At 38.8% G+C, this 19,807-nt stretch overlaps 1 protein-coding gene across 1 annotated transcript in view; it reads right to left on the bottom strand.

Moving 5' to 3' along the window:
- Positions 1-19,807, bottom strand: part of LOC131221184 (nuclear-pore anchor-like) — a 155,653-nt gene that overhangs the window by 122,024 nt on the left and 13,822 nt on the right. The window contains 9 exon segments of the mRNA XM_058216352.1: positions 1,234-1,326; positions 1,425-1,545; positions 8,152-8,276; positions 8,862-8,939; positions 9,034-9,123; positions 10,599-10,664; positions 10,762-10,854; positions 10,934-11,062; positions 18,897-18,995. Coding sequence (XP_058072335.1) covers positions 1,234-1,326; positions 1,425-1,545; positions 8,152-8,276; positions 8,862-8,939; positions 9,034-9,123; positions 10,599-10,664; positions 10,762-10,854; positions 10,934-11,062; positions 18,897-18,995 — 894 coding nt within the window.

A 19,807-nucleotide genomic window follows, 5' to 3' on the forward strand; every position in this document is an offset into this window, starting at 1 on the left:
AGGATGAGAAGGTGGCAGAATACTTGTTCCTTCAATGCCTTGTGTGGCTTCAGCTGTATGTGACCAGAACTCTTGGGTTTCTCAGGATGAGTTGGGTTCTAAGCAATCCGCTCCAAAAGGTGATTGATGTGGGGACTGAGGACGATCACTCCTTCCCATCAAAAGGCAACATTTTGTGGAAGATGATGCCTTTTGCAATCATTTGAGACATTTAGATGGAAACAAATCATAGAATATTCAAGAATGTACTTAATCAAATCCATAATTTTTGCCATGATTTTTATTGGCCTCTTGCCTCCCCAAAGTTGGAAGACATTCCCCATGTGGATATTAGGAGGGAATGGGTAGCAATATTGTCAGGGGAAGGATCAGAAGCTGACTAAGACATCTCAGGAACCTCCAAATCCTAGTTCTTTATGTTCGACTTTGAAAGTGGCAGAAAACTTTTACGTCTTCATCGTACGAAATTAATGGCTCCACAAGAGATTGGAAGGAACGGATTCTTAGGTTCTTTTGGGCTGCCTTGCCGGGTTGAGGGATCCCTTCTAGCGAAGTTTTTCATGCTTAAAGTTAGTTTCTGGTTAAATCATTCAAAACAAAAAGAGTTGCTCTATGGGGAGACCACTTTACCATGCGAACTGGGAAGCTAATTATCAAGGAAGATCCTGCCTGCTATCTCAATGGCTCTCATAGGGCAGGGGGCAACTCTAGAGGTTTGCCTCTTCTATTCAGGAAATGAAACATCTTTTGGCCCAATCGGATGCTTATTGTTCCCTTGTACCCAACGAAGTAAATGGATTGGCCAATAGCCACACTTGTGAGGGAATGACAAGAGTCACTGCTTATCAGCATTTCCATTCCTCTGATGTAACAGATTCCAATTTAATATATCCTATTCACATTGAGAGAGAGAGAGAGAGAGAGAGAGAGAGAGAGAGAGAGATGGTAGAAGTAGATAGGATCTATCAAGTTTGCATGGCTTGATTTAAAATGTAGATAAGCCTTAACAACAACCTTTTATCCTATAATATTGAGAGAGAAGAATCTGAGGCACTTAGGCACATCCCTAGATGTTTCTGAGATTCTCCAAAAAGAAAACATCCATAATGTCCATTTCTTACAAAGAACGTCTTCTCAGGGAAGATCAAGCCAATGCCACAAATGATGCAGTTCATAACAACTGAAGAAAGTGTTCTTCTCTTCATGACAATATAATGGCTACAGGAAGCATACCTATTCCAAAATGGCTTGTGAATGCTTTCGTCCCAGCTGCTCGTGATGCAGAGCATCAACAGCTTCTTGACACTTCTCATACATTCTAGCCAGCTAAAAACAAAGAACTATTCACCAAACAGTTTATAAAGGAAGGAAAAAGGTGCCGAAACAAAAAGTGAACAAAAAAAAAGAAGAAAAAGATCGCTTACACTCCAACCATCACGCAGAAGTGAAGCTGCCAATGCTGTTTCTGAAACACCTACTGGTACCTTGGAAACAAGCATGCGACTATCCTCTTCTTTGTGACCAGTTTCGGTTCCACTAATACATCTGCAAAATAAACAATTCCATTGGAATGACATAACTGGAACAAAGGAGAATACACATACTTGAGTATAATATACTAGCTCTCCCAATAACACAATAGATCCCAGCTATGCCATAAAATAACAATAAGCATTCCACATTAACGTAAATGTGGGTACAGAGAAGCATAGATCCGATAGAAAAGAACCATTAGGCCTTTCAGACAATAGTATCCATTGGATTACATTTCACAGAAAGAAAAAAAAAAAAAAAAAGGGGACCATTACAGTACTTCCACTAGGGTATAAACAGTTTGTATAGCAGAAACATTTATGGATAAACTAGAACAATACTTGGTGATAGGATCTGCTAAATGAATGTTTAAAGTATTGGCCAAAACCAGTACATATCACCTGCTACAAAAAGGTCACCCTACCTATCTGCATAAATAATGGGTGATTCAGGCTGACTCATCCGTATTGGTTTGACTCAGACAAGTCGAGACGATCTAGACCAAGTTGCCCCTGTACAACTCTACAAGATTTCTTAGAGGATAGGCTGTGTGGGGCCCACCCATGATATTTAAACAAAATCCATTCCATCCATCAGGTGCAGCCCTCAATGGTTGGCCCTAGCCCAAAATCAGGCCAAAAAATAACTCAGATGGACCACAATGGTAGGCCCCATGGGGGAGAATGCCCACCATTGAAAATTATCAGATTATGTATTCGGTCTATGGTGTCTATCTACTCATCCAACCCATTCATAAGGTGAGCACCAACAAGATGAATGTCATCGTCATCATCAACTACGCCTTATCCCAAATAATTAAGGTCAGACCCTACCAAGATGGACCGGTTTGATCCAAAACTCAGGTGGACCACACCACTTGAATTTAGAGGTTTGGAGCTCATTTTTATATTGTTTCCTATGGTTTGGCCCACCTAAGTTTTTTATCATCCTAACTTTTGGGGGAGAATGCTACACCTGATGCACAGTTTGGATTCCACATGCATTAAAATGGACCCACAAGCAACTTGACAAGGAAGCATCACCACAGTTAGTACGTACGAGCACCACTGTATTTCTAATCTGGCAAAGCATGATGCTGGATACAAGGCACCCAAAAACTATAAAAGTGGCATGCCATAACCCAAATTAAACTAACTAAACTGTGGAACCCACTGTTGATGAATCACAGTCCCAAAATTAGACTGGTTGAACAATCCTAGCCCCTTCTTTGTGCATACTTTTCGGATGAAATAGGACCATTGGATCATGAGGGTGATTCCTCATCCTCACACAAACACTCATTTTTTCTTTGAAAGGTTCACATGTACCACTCACACCATCCAAACTATGGGACAAATTGAGTATATCTCACATCTGATTTTGAGGAAAGGAAGCCCGATTGGGCGCATCGGGCAGTATCCACCCATATTGACAAATAAAAATAGGTTCTAGAGTTGACAGATACAGTACGATGTAACAGATTTTTAATCATTGTGATAAATTTATTTCCAAGCCAAGAATATTGGAGCCAAAATTCTGAATGAGAAAAGTCGTGGCAGAAGTAGAGGTAGGCTTTCCAAGAAACACGTTGGTGAATTGACCATGAAATAAAGGTGGTGCCGGAACTAGAAGCTTGAGATTTTTTTTTTCTTTTTTTTCCTTTTTAAGATAAGAAGCTAGAGATAAATAACTCACAGTCGAACCCGCTCTAGTTAAGTAGTTGTGGAGACCACAAGACACAAGATAAACTCTTAGTAAGTCCCACCAGAACAAACTGAACCAAACCAACCAAAGCCCCTTCCAATAAATTAACAGTCAAATTAATATATATATATATATATATATATATATATATATATATATATATATTCACACATAAGACAATATAAACAAAAAAAGGGTTGTACAACTCAATACATTGGAGATCGGTAAAATTTTTGGCCAATCACTCAGTTCTGTCCAATATGCAAACTTTTAACCAATGGTTATCACAGTTTATGCACCACAAATATATCCTCCCATATGCTGCAAATTTACTAATCCTAGCATGCAGCTAATCAGTAATCATGGATTTCCTGATGCGACGATAGCAGAAGCTGAGTTTACTTGGTCCAATTATCAGGAGCATATTATGACTAAGCTGGATAGGATTCTTTCCCGGTAAAGAGTGGAAAGGGCATTTTCTGAGGTTTTCTCAAGAACCGTAAGAATACCAGATTCTAGTCATGTCATGTTTCCAGTATATTAGGAACAACCAACACTTCTTGGGATCCAGATCATTTAATTCTCAAAACAAAACCAGTACCCTGATGTTCTTGGCTGACCTAATCGCTCGGCGAGTCACACGGAAGAAGACAGTGGAGGCAATCTGTCAAACTACCTCAGCGATGAGTGCTTCCCTGCAGATGAATGGTTGGCTAACGAATTAACATATACTGCTGAAGCACTTTAAATTGTCTCACCAACAATCGCCTCGGCCAGCCATCCGGCCGATGAAAGCGTTGATCAGGCAGAGGGTGTCATAATGGAAACAGACCTCAAAACACAAGGGTAGACTTCCCACAATTTTGTGCAAAATCAGTCAATATAGTTGATATTCAGATTTTTATAAAAGGGACTGGTCACGATATCTCGCGATATTTCAGAATATCTGCAATATTATGCATTATAATGAGATATCTTCTGCAATAAGAAGACTTTCAGATACTGCCTTGGGGTTTCGTATCACCCAAGTGGGATACACGATATATTGTCGTTTTGGTTGCCATCAAACTTTCCACTTAACCCTAGGAGAGAGTGCAAGACACATGGGACTTGATCAACGGTGCACTTCCCCAATGATTTCTAACAAACCCCTCTTCAAATCACTACCTAAGGCACCCACAAATTCCTTGAGAATGAGAACCCGATTACTAATCCTTTCTTGAATCCTACTTACCCAGGTTGCAACTTGGAATGCTAACATCAACACATTTTTTGAAGAACTATAGTCTCTCCTGCCAAATCAACCTCTAAAACGCTAGAAGAAGGTCACCACAAGATTCACCCTCTCAAGAATTTTTAACCAAATCTCTATGAAGTAGAAATTTGTGTGTTTTTGGGATGGGTTGGGGGGTAAGAAAAGTGGATGAATACATGATTCAGAGTCTCTTCCACACTTAGACACAAATAACATCCATCAACTAATACTCTGTCTTTCGAAGAGAACCCATGATCACATTTTATTTTTCCCTAGCATTGGGCAAATTGTGGAAACTTTTCTTTTTTTTCTTTTCCTTTTTCTTTTTTTTTACCATATAAAAATGATCACTAACCTTCTACAAACCAAGCACCTTCATATAAAATGATCGGCTTGAAAAACTTCCATGCGTCCAAACTGATATTCTTCCACCCCAGCTTTACATGTGATGTAATCTCTTTCCAACATAGAGTCATAGAGAGAAGCTAAGCATATGATGGGAACACATTATCATGTAAATTTCTTCTATAAACCTCAAATGCCAAAGGATTTGATCTCCCTCCCTCAAGAACCACATATCCGTTGTAACTTCCTTTTTTTTCCACAAAAAAATTGTAAAGCTTTCAAAAGACCAAGGAGGCCATCTTCGCACCATGAGTCTTCCCAAAAACAGACAAATTCCCCATTCCCTGTTACAAATTTACATGTGACATAAACTCCCTCAAAAATAGAGAGAACCTGAGCTTATGACACAAACTAATCATCATTTAAGTTCATAAACCCAAAATGCCATATGATTCAATCTCCCTCCCTTGAGAATCAACTATCCACTATTACTTTCTTTTTCCACAAACAATATCTAAAGGCATTCAGAAGACCAACAAAGGAGGCCATCTTCACAACATGAGTCTTCCCAAAAACAAACACGAGCCTCATTCGCAGTTGTAGATCTGCTTCAATAACGCACTACCTTCTGAATAGCTGTCCATATTCCCAATGTTTTACAAGAAGGGCATGACTAGAAACCAACATAAATCACACAGGCTATATTTAAAGCGCATGACCTTGCTCCATAAGTGATGCAGGACATGAAAATTAATTATGATATGCAAGATTTCAGGCTTTAGATCATACTTATTTAGAACCAATCACAAAAATTCCACATCCTACATAAAGTCAAGCACTCAACAAGGAAAATCTATAAGGGTCCAAGCCTACACATGTTAGGGCTGGATCAATTAAAAATTATAGACCAAACAATGCTCAAAGGAGAGTAGATTCATTCACACATGCAAAAGGGGGTGGATTTGAAGAGTGGATGGCTGTGGGAGATGATGAATATAGAGGGTAGGAGGTGGGGCCGATTTGGGATGGGTGTGGCTTCGCACCACGGTAGTTAGCCCTTCGAAGAAGGGAGGGTTTCACGCCCAATTAGATTTCTACAACTCAGAGAATTAGAAAAACAGAAAAACGCAGAATTTTATTCATAATCTTCAATCCAAAAAAAAAAAAAAAAAAAAAACCTACAAGGGGTTGCCTATTTATAAGAAAACCCTATACCCCAAAACACGCGCCATATGCGCACACTATTATTTAGAGACGAAGTAACAAAAATAACAACTAATCAATGCAATCAAAACCATTCATGATGTTCCAAATAACGATAATAAGCAAAACTCAAAATCCTAGATCATTTAACGTAGTGGGCCACGATCATGAGATCCAATGGTGGGATCCACATGATGATCGGGTCCACTCCAATGAACCATAGCACAGCCCTCTAACTACGAGGCCCTCCATGGATGTCATCATCAATCCAGATCGATGGTGGAGCCTTCCTCCTCCTTGCGTACGTACGTAGAGGAGGCGTATGTGTGCGCGTGATGTCCCCATCAATAAGATATCCTCATTCTACGCAGTGTTCAAAATATCGATATCGCGTTATGTATCACATCCTTGGGATACAAATACGTACCAGTTATCACACGAGATATATCGTTTGTATCGAGTAATTTATCGCACTTTTTGGGAAACATCGGGGTAACGGTTGGAATTTTTTAATGAAACTTCGGGGATTGTTAAAAAAGATGTTAATACACTTTTATCTCGTGTGAACGACCTAACCCAGCAGTTTGAGTTCAAATTGAATACATAACATTTAGAGTGTATGTGGATGATCATTTCATGACAGTCTTAAGTACTTAGAAATTAGTCTCAATTGATAGTAGGTTGAAGGAAAATTTCGAAATATATATATATATAATTAATATTTTATTAATTTTTAATTTAAAAATGATTGTTATTTTTAGAAAATTGATAAGGACTTAACAAATCAGTAGCTCAACCCTCATACATGCTTGATTTCATGTTTGGACTGCAACATTACAAGTAATTTGGGAGAAATTGGGGAAATTTTGAATTTTCCCCAATTTTCCCCAAATCGGAGCACCTATACTCAAATTTCGAAATTAGAGTGTATGAGATGAATAATGATCATTTCATCAAATAGTCCTAAAAACTTCAAAATTAGTCTCAATTGACAGTGGTTGAAGGAAAAATTCGAAGAAACAAAAAACATGAAGAACCAATGGACATTGAAATCAAAGCTCCAAATCCATGATTTTTCATGCAAAACATGAAGAACCAATGGATTTATAACCATTTGACACTGATTTAGCATAATTTCAATTAAAAATTAAAATTAAAATTTAAAAAAAAGATCAAAAATTGAAAATGCTCGCCAGATAGAACATGTGGAATATATTGGCACCACTTGTCCCTTTCATATCGCATAGGTGGGATACAAGATAAATCGTGGGATATATCGGCCGATATCATCGATATTTAAAAAATTGATTTTGTGGGAATCTCCATAAATGCTTTTCAAGCAATTCTATATTCAAGGTTTTCAACCTTGTAATGCCCAAACCTCCTATCTTTGGTTTGCAAACTTCTTGCCACTCGAGCATATGGTGCTTCCATAACTCTCCTTGTCCTCCTTCCATTGGTAATGGCCTCCAATAAGGCATATTAGACAAAAATCCTTGATTCCTACAATCCCCTCTTTTTGGGGTGATTGAAGCAATGAAAGACACTCGCATCTCTCTTTCCCAATCTGCCTCTTTCATGAAATTTTGTTGAGCAAGTTATTATATCAGATTGTAAGAAAGCTGATACAAATTACCAAAAGAAGAAGTTTATGCATGGCATTGCACTTACAACACAGTAAGGATTTTGATCGTAGGGTGTAGATACCAATGACAAGTTTCACCTTAGCTCCTAAATCTAACAGCAGCTTCTGAAACTTCAATATAAGATTTTACATCTCCAAGTTTGTTAAAATTAACAAATTTGGTGAACAAACAATATATGTGCACATATATGGGACAATGAAATATTGACAGCAAAAATTCAAGGCTAAATTTCAATTCACTTAAGGATCAATTAGAGTTCACTCTGTGATAAATAGGAGTATAGAAATGAAAAAGGAAGCACAGTTAAGCCACTATTTTTCATAGTGAGTACAGAAGCTTTAAACGAATTGAACCTACAGCCTATAGGCGAAAACCTGACACGCAGCATATGTTACAACAGCATGAATCCAATCAGCAGGAGAAGTAAACTAAAATACATTTACCACTAATTCTGTTACAACATACAATTCTTCTGCACTTGAGTCACTCTGCAAACTGGATAGTGGAAGAAGGCTCAATTTATCAGGCTTTCGAGCATTCACAATTTCAAGTTCACACTTTCCCAGTTTTTCTTTTAAGTCAGAAGCCTCCTGCAACCACAAAAAAGGATATTCAACAATAGAGACAACAAAAACAATGAATCCATGCAGCCCACAACTCACTGGATCAATAAAATGATCCTCCCTAGAGCTCAAACGATGAAGGACGATATAAACCAATAAAAAAGAACCAAAACAACAAGGTAAAACAAAAAAGAAAAGGGTGTAACCAAGACCCAAACCAAAATAATAAATGATCATGATGATGATGGTGATTATGGCCAAATCAAGAATGCAAGAGAGTCAAATGCACCTTGGAAAGCCTTTTGACAAATCAAAAAGAAAAGAAATGTTGGGTGTCCAGGTATCTTGAAGATGCGATAAGGCAATATTAATTTCTAACCAAAATTAATAGCCCACTCATTTCATCTCCTATAGGAATGAATGGAATACCGAATACCAATATCAACCAGAAAAAGATAGCAACCATGATGTGGATTACTCTTTCTAAGCTTTCCAAATGCCATACTTATCCAAAGGTGGTGGCCCCAAAATGTTCAGGAACATAGTTTAAGCATGCTTCCAAATGCACCATTAAATATTTATTTACATGAACAAAACAACAAAATACCAGACCTTTTCAAAATCTTTTCTGGCAGATGCTTCCTTCTCAAGTTTCTCTTTGTAATCATTGTCGACTTGACTCAAATGTGTCTGGATGTGCAGTACAAAATCAAAAGACTTCAAATAAGCTTCTGGATAGTATGTAGTGAATTAGAATGCACAAGACTTGCAGAAACATCCTTACTTCCAATGCCTTAATTACACCCTCAAGTTCTCCTGCCTTTCTAGACCATTCTTCAGCACTCTCTTTGTAAAGGTCAACAAGCTTAGAAATCTTCAAGAGGCAGAGAAAATTCAAAACATAAATTTAAATGGACTATTAATGAATGAAAGTGATAGATAGAAATATACAAACACGATGGTTAAACATCACTATGTAGGAAATTGATCTCATATTTAAACAGGAAACATTGAAAAATAGAACACGTAAGGTGAGAAAATCACAAGGATTCCAAGTAGGAATATACAAACAAGAACTTGTATGGATAGACATTGATAATACCTAAGCAATAAAAAGTTTTGATGCTTTGTTAAGAATTAAAGAACCATAAATGCAAGATAGAATAATGTAGGAGTGAAAAAATATATGAAAAATTGGTTTCATAGACTGCTATTGTGTAGAAAGCCTTTGAATTTGAACCCTAACCAAGTTATGTTGTTTGTGCATTCCTCTTGTGTTCCTATCATAACAATCTCGGAATTCGATGAGCTTTATAAACCGTTACTGTGTCCTGCCTTTTCAAAAAGGCAAACAAAAATGGAATTTAATGACATCATCTCAGTTGGGTTGAAATATCCTTTCCAGTGATCAATTATATACCATTTTTCATCACCACCTTGGTCCTCAAATTTGTCAAAAACGATGAACTGAATCTTTTTTTCGCTCTCAATCATCTCTAAATCAGTAATAGTACAACACATATAGGCAGATAACAATCTGATTGTGATATGGACCCAATGTTCTATTCAGTTTTATTAAGGATAAAGTAAATGGGAAAAGGTACTATGCGCTCGAGCTGATGGGAACGTCCCATGAGGTCGAGTTGTGTGGGCCCCACCGTGATGCGTTTCGAACATCTACCCCATCAGTCAGATGCACCATTCCATCGTGGGACTAGGTCTCGAAAATCAAGTCAATCCATGACTTGTGTGGGCCACACCACATACAGAAGTGGGGAGGGGCCGTGCACCATTAAAACATTCATAATCATTTTTTGGGCCCACCGAGATTTGGTTTGCAAATCCAGCCCATCCATTATGTGTGTCCCACTTGGATGAGGGTTCAGACCACGTTTCAGCAGCATTCAAAACTCAGGTGGGCCCCACCAAGTGCTTTTATATGTTTTTGGCATGTCTTCACATGATTTTAGATGGTATGGCCCACCTGAGTTCCGTATACGGCTGATTTTTGGGATATCCCATAATTTAAAGGGGACCCATCAAATGCACGGTGTTGATGGTCGACATGCATCACAGTGGGGCCCACACAGCTCGACCTCACGGGAGCTTATCATGAGGTCGAGCGCAAATCTACCTTTTCCCAAAGTAAATTACACTAATCATGATAAATTCTAATAATTGGCAACCAAAAATCATCAAAATAATGTATATGCTTCCACCAAAGAACACTCTAAACCAAAAAAAATCATCAAATAATCACATACCAGATTTGTATCCATAACTTCAAATAACTGGAACAAAAAAAAGAATTCTACTGATCTAAAAATAAATACTTCACATGGAACTTACAGTTGATTTTTCAGCAGAGTAGCGCTCTTCATTAGCAGCAGCAGCATCTTTGGTGGAGCATAACTCCTTCATTGGGGCAATTATGGATCCATGGAGCATGTTAACAGGACAAGAAATGGAATAGCATGTAAATTTAATGAGTCCAAACAGAAACAAGTCAAACCTCCCGCAGAGATGTCAATTTCCTTTCAAGTTCCCTAACTCTCTCTTTATGCAACTTTAGACAGATTGAACAATCTTTAAATTTTTTCTCAACCTGAAAGACCAAACATGAAAAAAGTGATTGAACTGCCACTAACCCTGGTATTTTGAAAGAATTAGTAGAATAAACTTACATTAGCAAGCTTAGCAGACATATCTGCCTCGAATTCAGTATGTGTTCGGCGAAGTTCAATGAGGCTGTTAACTTTGGTCGTTAACTCTTCATCAAGCCAGAGATTATGCTTTTCAGTAAGTTCTTTTTCCTGTCCAGTACAAGTTTCTCTCATAATAATAATAATAATAATAATAATAATAAACTGCATCCATTTTCAAGCAACAAACAGTAAAAACCATATGGCTACAATCAAAGGCCTACTAGAATTTTGTTTTAGCAGATAAATGAAATATATTACTAAAGGAATAACTTACAAACAGTGGTGCAGGAATAACAAAGCCCCAATACATCATGGCATACAGAAAATTTGCCAGATTTTAATCTGAACAATAGACCCAAACACTACGCCACAAGACTGGACCACCCATTCCATATCTCTGACATTGACCTCCCACAGAATTTTGAAGATAATGACACCAATTCAATGATAGACCCCTTAATTTGGAAGATAATGACACCAATTCACTCATTGAAAATTCTGTTACACCTCTTTCCAAATCTCCCTACCAATAGCAAAAAGCACAATGTTCCACAGGATCTTGCTCCTGCTGGGCGGGCTGTTGCACCAACTAAGGAATTGATCTTGCAATGTGAAGCTATTGGACCACGAAGTTTTGAACTCAGTATGGAAGAAAGCCCAAATCGCTGAAGCTATCGGACAATGGAGGAGCAGATGAGGACTGCTCTATTGGATGGCTTTACAGATCACACATCTGTTTGGTAGAACCATACCTCATTGCTGCAACTTGTCCACTGTTAGAATTTTCTGATTGATTGCAAAGCACGTGCACTACAGATATCAATTAAGTCCAGTACATTAGCTAGGAGCTGGAATTTCAATCAATGAGTTCAGATGGAGGTTGGTGCAGAATGTAGTACACAACAATGCCAAGTTTCCAATTCCTAAGCTTAGTCAAGCAAATAGTTAAAGTTGAAACTTAGAATTTTTTATTTTTTTTTTTTAAATGAAACTAAAATGGTGGTTGCATTTCCTGGTTAGAAAACCCAAGGTTTTGGAGAAGATCAAATTAGGATGGGATTCCGAACAAAGAAATGGCTTTTTCTTGAGTTGATTAGGGCTGATGGTTTCTGTAGTTGAATCTAAAATAGGGGTTTTTAAAGATTTTTCATATGGAGTCTTAGGTTGCTCATGATTTCTTTCTTCCATCTCTCTTAGTGACAAAGGGAGACCATGGGCTTGGTTGAGTGGGTAAATTCTATTCCATGTAGGCTACGGAGGCACAAACTAGTCTAAAAGATCGTAAAGCTTAAACAAATACTCTAGGTTTTTCAGTGTTCAAGGATTGACGTAACTTTGTAATGCTGTATGATGATGCATCCTCCACTACAGGGAACAGTAGTTCTTTTGGGGCCTGTTTGTTTTTCAAAGCAATGGTAAATGCACCGTAAATAGGTAATTATTAAGATTTCACCGTGTTTGAAAATTCATAGGAATATGTTCCTTTGGAACCGGTTCAAAAGAGGTAATTTTAATTTTTGACCCATAAGGTAATGTATATGATATATCAGTTCTGTCCATCTGTTTTACTACAATATTTTGAAGCATTAGACAAAAAATGAAGCAGATCCAATTTAGCATCTCTCATACACATAACGCATATGTTCGAGAGCACCATAGATCTCTTAATGAGATTATTACTGGTGAGCACCTTCTTTCTTCCAGTTAACCAAACACAAGCTGCAACCTTTGAGCCAAGACCAATAGCTGTAGCAATTAACCGATTCATTGACGAAGCGTATTGTAGACGAACTGAACCAAAAATCTCTCTAAACTATTCACAAAAGGTAATAAGAAAATAAACTATTAAAGGATCCTTGTATGTTTTTTGAGGAAAATTTCTTAAAAGGCAAAAAAAATAAAAATAAAAAAAGGAAAGTTAAGAATCCTTTAACACTATTATGATATGGTATTACTTGATGCATATTGATGGCAAAAGGATGATAGCTATTTTTATTTTTTAGTCATTTATTTATATTTTTCATATTTTTAAGAAAATCATAAAAAAATCCTTACAATTTACGATACGATTTGCGATTCAATTCGATTCAACCCCTATTACGATCTGCGATATGATAACGATTTTGACAACATTGGTGTCAACAGGCTCAGGAGATAAACCAAGCTTGGATGCAAGTTTGGGATATAGATGGCAAGGGGAGAAGCGAGGTTAGTTCTATTGGGCGTCTAGATGCTAGCCTCGATGCCGAGCCTATGCCTCGAAGAATTACATGCCAGCGAGGACCCACCACATAGTGGCAACAATATTAATGAGAATGGCTTTTCAAACAAAGTGGGACGACAAGCGTCAGAGATGCGCATGGAGCGAGAAGAAGCGATTTCTCTCCAATCAGCATGTGGCGCCGACGTCATTGAGTAGGAGATTCAGAGCACTCAGCCTCCTCCCAGTGAGACAAGTGGGTATATGTCAAGACTACGGGAGGTTTGTTCTCAAGGTGACAACCTCAACAAGGACGATGTAACTCCAAAATGTGAAGATGCTCACACGTCAGTCCCAAACTAAAGGGATGACTCAAGAGACATGATGATGGCTTCGACATGTGTCTTGAACTCAACCGAGCATATGGTGCTCATGCGCTCATGTCATATCACAAGGGAGGGATGTAACTAATGAACGGCACATGCTTCAGCAAATGTCAACTCACACGTCAAGGATCGGCCCATCTTTTTCTTCTTTTGTGTGTATGTGTGGTGGGGGGGCTTTTTATTGTCAAGCTTCCTGCTCAAGTCAAAAGTCGGTGAAGCACTTCTATAAGTGGAAAATTCTTCCAACCTGGGCTTCTTACGAGAACACAAGGAGTATTAGTCAAGGAGGTCTTCATCGGTGGAGGGGTATTTGATGTCAGCCAAAGGCTGGGGAATCATTTGATGTTGTCAATGTAGAGTTATTTTATGATGATCATGATATCACTCCTCTACAAGCAACAAGGCATCTCCCGGTTGGAGGCAGTGAAGCTCTTATTTCCCCCACTCTTAGATAATACCACTCACTCTTGCCAAGGTGATCATATGATGACAGGGGAGTTACAATGGTACAGAGACATGTAGGAATGCGTAGGCAAATTAGTAGGGTTGTCCTTTAGAGTTGAAGATGAAGACATCCATGCCTTTATTAACTTTGTGGAGGAAAGAGGCAATCGGAAGATGGAGAGAAATGTTGATGCAGAAGTTCAAGCCGAAGTACCCGAGAGGCTGGAGAGAATTGCATAACTTGGAGTGCTCTACTAATTACGAATCTTCTAACAAAGCCAATGGTAGCAAGAAGGGTAGGGGTCTTCGATCTAGTTCCAGTGAAGGTGCTCATTTGCAATTTAACAGGGCTGGGAAGTCAAGAAAAAAGACCGTGTTAAACAGGAATGCAAAAAGTACAAGATTCAGATTTTCACTTCACGATACTAAATTAGAGACTTTTGACGATAAAAACCTCGTTTCCATCTAGGGAATTAAAAACAATGGATGGCCTACTTTGAACGCGGAAGGTTCAGCAGGGAGTGCAGTTATAGCCTAGAATAGGGACATCTGGTCCTCAGAGGGCAGTCATATTAGGGCCTTCTCGGTGTCTATTGTAATCAGGGAAAGATCTTGACAGTTTAGATGGCTTTCACAGCAATATATGGGCAGTGCTTTCCAATTCGAAGACAGCTTTGCCTTTGTAGATCAAGTCAGGGCCATTTTTAACTTTATATGGTGAGTTGGAGGTGATTTCAACGTAATCAAGTTTATACACGAGAAATCAAATGCAAGCCGACTCACTAGGAGTATAAAATGGTTCAAGGAATGGGTGAGCAAAAATGAACTGATCGATACTCCAATTTGGGTTTTTTGTGTGTGTGTGTGTGTGGGGGGGGGGGGGGGGGGGGGACATCACACGCACGCACACCGCCTCCTACGCATGTACGCAAGGAGAGGGAGGGCCCCACCATCGATCTGGCTCAATGACGAAGTCCAGGTAGGGCCTCCTAGTTAGAAGACGGAGTTTTGATTCAAAGAGTGGGATGGTCGATCTCATGATCGTGGCCCACTAGTTGGATTAAGTTCATACTTTAGGTTTTGCTTATTTATATTATTTAAAACATCATGAATGCTTTAAATTTCTTTGATTGGTTTTTATTTTAGTTTACTTCATCGACAAGTAATAGGTTGCGCACATGGCGCGAGTTTTGGGGTATAGAGTTTTCTTATAAATAGGCACCCCTTGTAGTTCTTTTGATTCAATGAGGATTAATAAAAATTGTTGCGCTTTCTTGCTCCTTTCCGAGTTATGAAAACCTAATTGGGTGCGAAGCCCTCCCTTCTTCGAAGGGCTAACTACCGTGGTGCAAAGCCACATCTATCCCAATTCGCCACCACCTTCTTCCATCCATATTTCTCCTCCTACAAGCATTCCATCTGCAAATTCATCAATAGTTGCAGCCGTTTTTCTCTCTACAGCAGATTTCCAGAATCTGGCCCTGCAAGAGGGCTGAAACTTCAGCGGAGCACCACGCACAAACCGTGCATCGGATCGAGCTGAGATTTTGGGGTTTTGGAGTCCATCCCTGGCCGACCAGGGCCAAGGTAGCCTTTTTCTAAATAGTGGGCCACACACACGTGCGGCCGTGATCACACGCACGTGCGTCTGGGCCATTATTGTTGTCCGCGCGCGGGAACTGTCATCTGATTCAGGTTTCCTTCTTATTTTACCCTCTCATACCAATTTTTCATAAACTCTAACCCTAGATTGCATTATCCTTAATTTATTTGCCCATTTTCTCACCTTAGGGTTCCTTGAATTGAAATTAGGGAATCCCTTGGATTAGGGATTGATTGTTGTGCATGTGTGACTGAATTCTATTTCCCTTTGAAGATCATCTGGTCGATAATTTTTATTGATCCAGCACTAACATGTGTAGGCCTAGACCCATGCAGATTCCCCTTGAATGCTGGAACTTTTGTGTGGGATGTGGAATTATTATGAGATCATTCTGCATTAGTCTGATCTAAGCCTGAATTCTTGCATATCATATTTAAATTTCATGTCCTGCATCAAGGGGGAGAACATAGTAAAAGGTCTAATGCGAGGAAGCAGGCAATAATGGCTAGAATAGATCGATTTTTGTTATTCACTGACTGGGTTGACAAATGCCCATTAAGCATCTCATGGCATGCCCAAATCTATATCAAATCACCGACCTATTTTATTGGAGGTTGAGGAGTATAAAGGGGGGTTCAAGCCCTTACGCTTTGAACTTGCATGGCTAGAAGTGGACAATTTTGCGGATTCATTAGAAAATGGTGGCAATCCTTCAATGTTTTAGGAACGATTGGGTTTTGGCTATCTCAAAATTATATGCATAGAAAAAGGAGTTTCTATCCAATAGATTTGTAAAGGCAGATGGCATTATTTCCAAATTAAATGAGATTGATATGAAGGAGTAAGGGATTGTCCTATCTATAGAAGATCGGAACAGGTTTTTGTTCTTATCAGCCAAGTACTCTTAAGTACCTCAAAGAAGAAGAGATCGTGTGGATGAAGACGTTAAGGGTTACATAGCTGAAAGAATGCAATAAAAAACACTAGTTATTTCCACAGTATTGCTGGTACAAGAGCAAGGAACAACCAAATAAGCAGTATAGTGGTTAATGGACAAAGAATTAAAAAACAGAAGGACCAAGTTTGTTCAGGTTCTTCTCCAATCTATCTAGGGATGGGTGGAGAGACCTTTACTGGACAATTTGCCTTTTCAACATATTTCGCTCGCAGATATGGAATCACTTGAAAAGCCGATACTCGAAGAAGAAATCAAATGCACAATGGATTCCTTCGGTAGAGATAAGGCTCCAGCCCCGACGGCTTCCCTATGACCTTCTATGAAGTCTTCTAGGATATGCTCAAGAAAGATGTGGTGGATTTTATTCAAGTGTTTTATGATAAGGGTAGGCTGCCCAAAGGGATGAAGGCCTATCATCCCAAAGAAAGGAGTAGAGGCACTCATAGATTTTTGCCCTATCAGTCTAATTGGCAGCCCCTACAAGATCCTGGCGAAGATATTGGCATCTAGATTCAGATTGGTGCTATCTCCGGTTATAGCTAAGAACCATGGAGCTTTTGTAGAGAACAGACAGAGTTTAGATAGCGCTTTCCTTGCCCATGAATGTATTGATTAGAGAGACAACGAAAGGAGTGGTTTGCAAATTGGACATTGAAAAGGCGTATGACCATGTGGATTGGGGCTTCTTCAAGTATATGTTGGGAAGATTGGAATGCAGAAGCAAATGGTTTAGTTGGATATATGAATGCTTTATCAGCCTATTTTGGTCAATGGTTCTCCAAAAGGCTTTTTTCCAAGCATCGTGGGGATTAAGGCAAGGGGATACACCATCACCTTTTCTATTTATAGTGGTTGTGGAAGCTTTGAGTAGAATGTTAGCCAAAGGTCAAGAGGTGGGTCTTACATCTAGTTTTCGAAGTTTATACGAAGGAGCTCAGATATCCCACTTGCAATTTGCAAATGATCCACCATTATTTTGTGAGGCAGATGTAAATATAGTTAATAATTTGAGGAAGATATTGGGGTGTTATGAAGAGGTTTCTAGGCTTAAGATACATATCGAAAAAAGTGAGATGCTAGGAATCAGGCTTTCTAATGAAGAGATATCCACCTATGCAGAGGTCTTCGAGTGCAAAGTTGATTTTTTATTTTTTTTCCATCCACTTATTTGGGCCTACTGTTGAGCTTGGGAAAACCACCTAAACACACTCATGAAGTAGGGTGATTGAAAGGTTTGAGAGGAAGCTATCTAAGTGGAAGAGTAGACATCTGCCAATAGTGGGTCACATCACTCTTTTCAAATCGGCCCTTTCCAATCTTCCTATATACTTCATGTCTTCGTATAAATGTTCAATGTCAGTTCTGGAGAAGTTAGAAAAGCGACGAAAAGATTTTTTATGGCAAGGGGCTGAAGATAGGCATAAATTCCATTTACTCAAGTGGGAAGAAGTGGGCAAGCCATTAGCCGAGGGAGGTGCAGGCATTAGAGAGTTGGAATCAATGAACATGGGTCTCCTTGGAAAGTTGCAATGAAGGTTCATATTTGAAGAAAGCGAGCTTTTGAAGAAAGTTATCGCACTAAAATATGGCGTCCAAGAGGGGGGTTGGAGGATTAAGAAATCATCGTGCTATCGGGCTTCGGGGATTTGGAAGGCCATCATTTTCGTAGCTCCTTTGGTTAAAACAGGCTTCATTTTCTCTCGAAGATGGAAACATAATACATTTCTGAGAAGATCCGTGGTGCGGTGATAGACCTCTATCAGCGAAATTTCCATCCTTGGCATGTCTAGCCCCCATGAAGAATATGACAGTGGCTGGTTGTTTCTCCTCCATTGGTGGGAGAGGGGTGCGGTGCCTTTCATGCCATAGGGATCTAAAAGATGAGGAGGCAGAAGACTATGTTAAGCTATTAGAGCAGCTTCAAAACATCCATCCTTCTCTAGCTTTTAAAGACTCCTTGGTTTGGAGTGCTTCCCCCTCCATTAAATTCATGGTCAAGTCCTACTCGATGCTTCATGTCTTTTGGAACATATGGGGGGAACTCAATAGGCGATGCTTCCTTAATAAACAGGGGCCATGGGAAGTAGTTTGGAAATTAAAGGGGGATGTTATAGAATGGCATCTGGGGTTAAAGACATCAATGTTCATGATGTCTCATCTATGTTTGGACTGCAATGCTGTTTCTCTTTTAGGTTGTATTTTTTTCTATATTCTTTGCTGTCTTGATTTTGTCAAGTAGCCTTTCAATAAAATAAAACCATTATCCTTCGAAAAAAATTAAAGGCAGCTTAGTAAACAATAGCATGGATGAAGTAGACGTCAAATAAAGTAGTAGAGAGTAGTCAACTGGCCTGTGAAAGACGAGCAGATCCAGAACGCAAGCATGCCAACTCTGCATCCTTATCATGCAACCTAGCCTCTTTCAAAGCAGCGTCCTCGATTAAGTTTACCTTCACCACAAGGAAAGAGATGGAATTGTACGGAAAACTGATAGACATTTACTTCCAGATAAACATTTGAATAGAAGATGGAACATATAATTGGTCAAAAATCCAAAATGATCACGTATATGTTCAAAAAGTAATTATCGTATGCTATCACAAGCAGTCTTCAGACAAAATCTCCGTCAAGATTTTACGCATACCCATCATATACAAAATTTTGAGAAATAAAAACAGTCTTGTGATCTTTGAGGAACATTGTCAACTAAAGTGAAAAGTTATTAACCAGAAGATAATTGATTTACAATGACAATTTATTAAGAGAATTTCAATACCACAATTAAATTTCAACTTCAAATTTTATTACGACTCATTTAAGCATTAATGCAGATTTATTTCCATCTAAGCGCAAAACCAAGAACAGCAAGCAACAATCTTGTCATGGACTATTCAACTAGTAAATATGAATCTACCTTATAATTATCCTAATCTATTTAGGGCCTGTTTTGATGCACACCAAATTCATGAATTTGGCAAATTTTTAATTTCCAAATTAATGACTTTGTCAAGTGATGTGCTTGGGTTCACGTTAATTGATAAATTCACTAATTGCACAATTAGCAAAAGGGACATGAATCATGAATTTGGCAATTAAAAAGAAACATAAGATTCATTTACGGATCAAGGGCTTCCAAAGGTTAAGCTTGAGAATGGTTCTCCACCCTCAACAAAACATCCATTTGTAATCATTGGTCTGATGGCTTAGATCATTTTATCAAAGTGATGTTTGAGATGAATAGGTAATCAATGTAGACCCCACA

The sequence above is a fragment of the Magnolia sinica genome, chromosome 12 (genome assembly GCF_029962835.1).
Source record: "Magnolia sinica isolate HGM2019 chromosome 12, MsV1, whole genome shotgun sequence".
Taxonomy (NCBI): domain Eukaryota; kingdom Viridiplantae; phylum Streptophyta; class Magnoliopsida; order Magnoliales; family Magnoliaceae; genus Magnolia; species Magnolia sinica.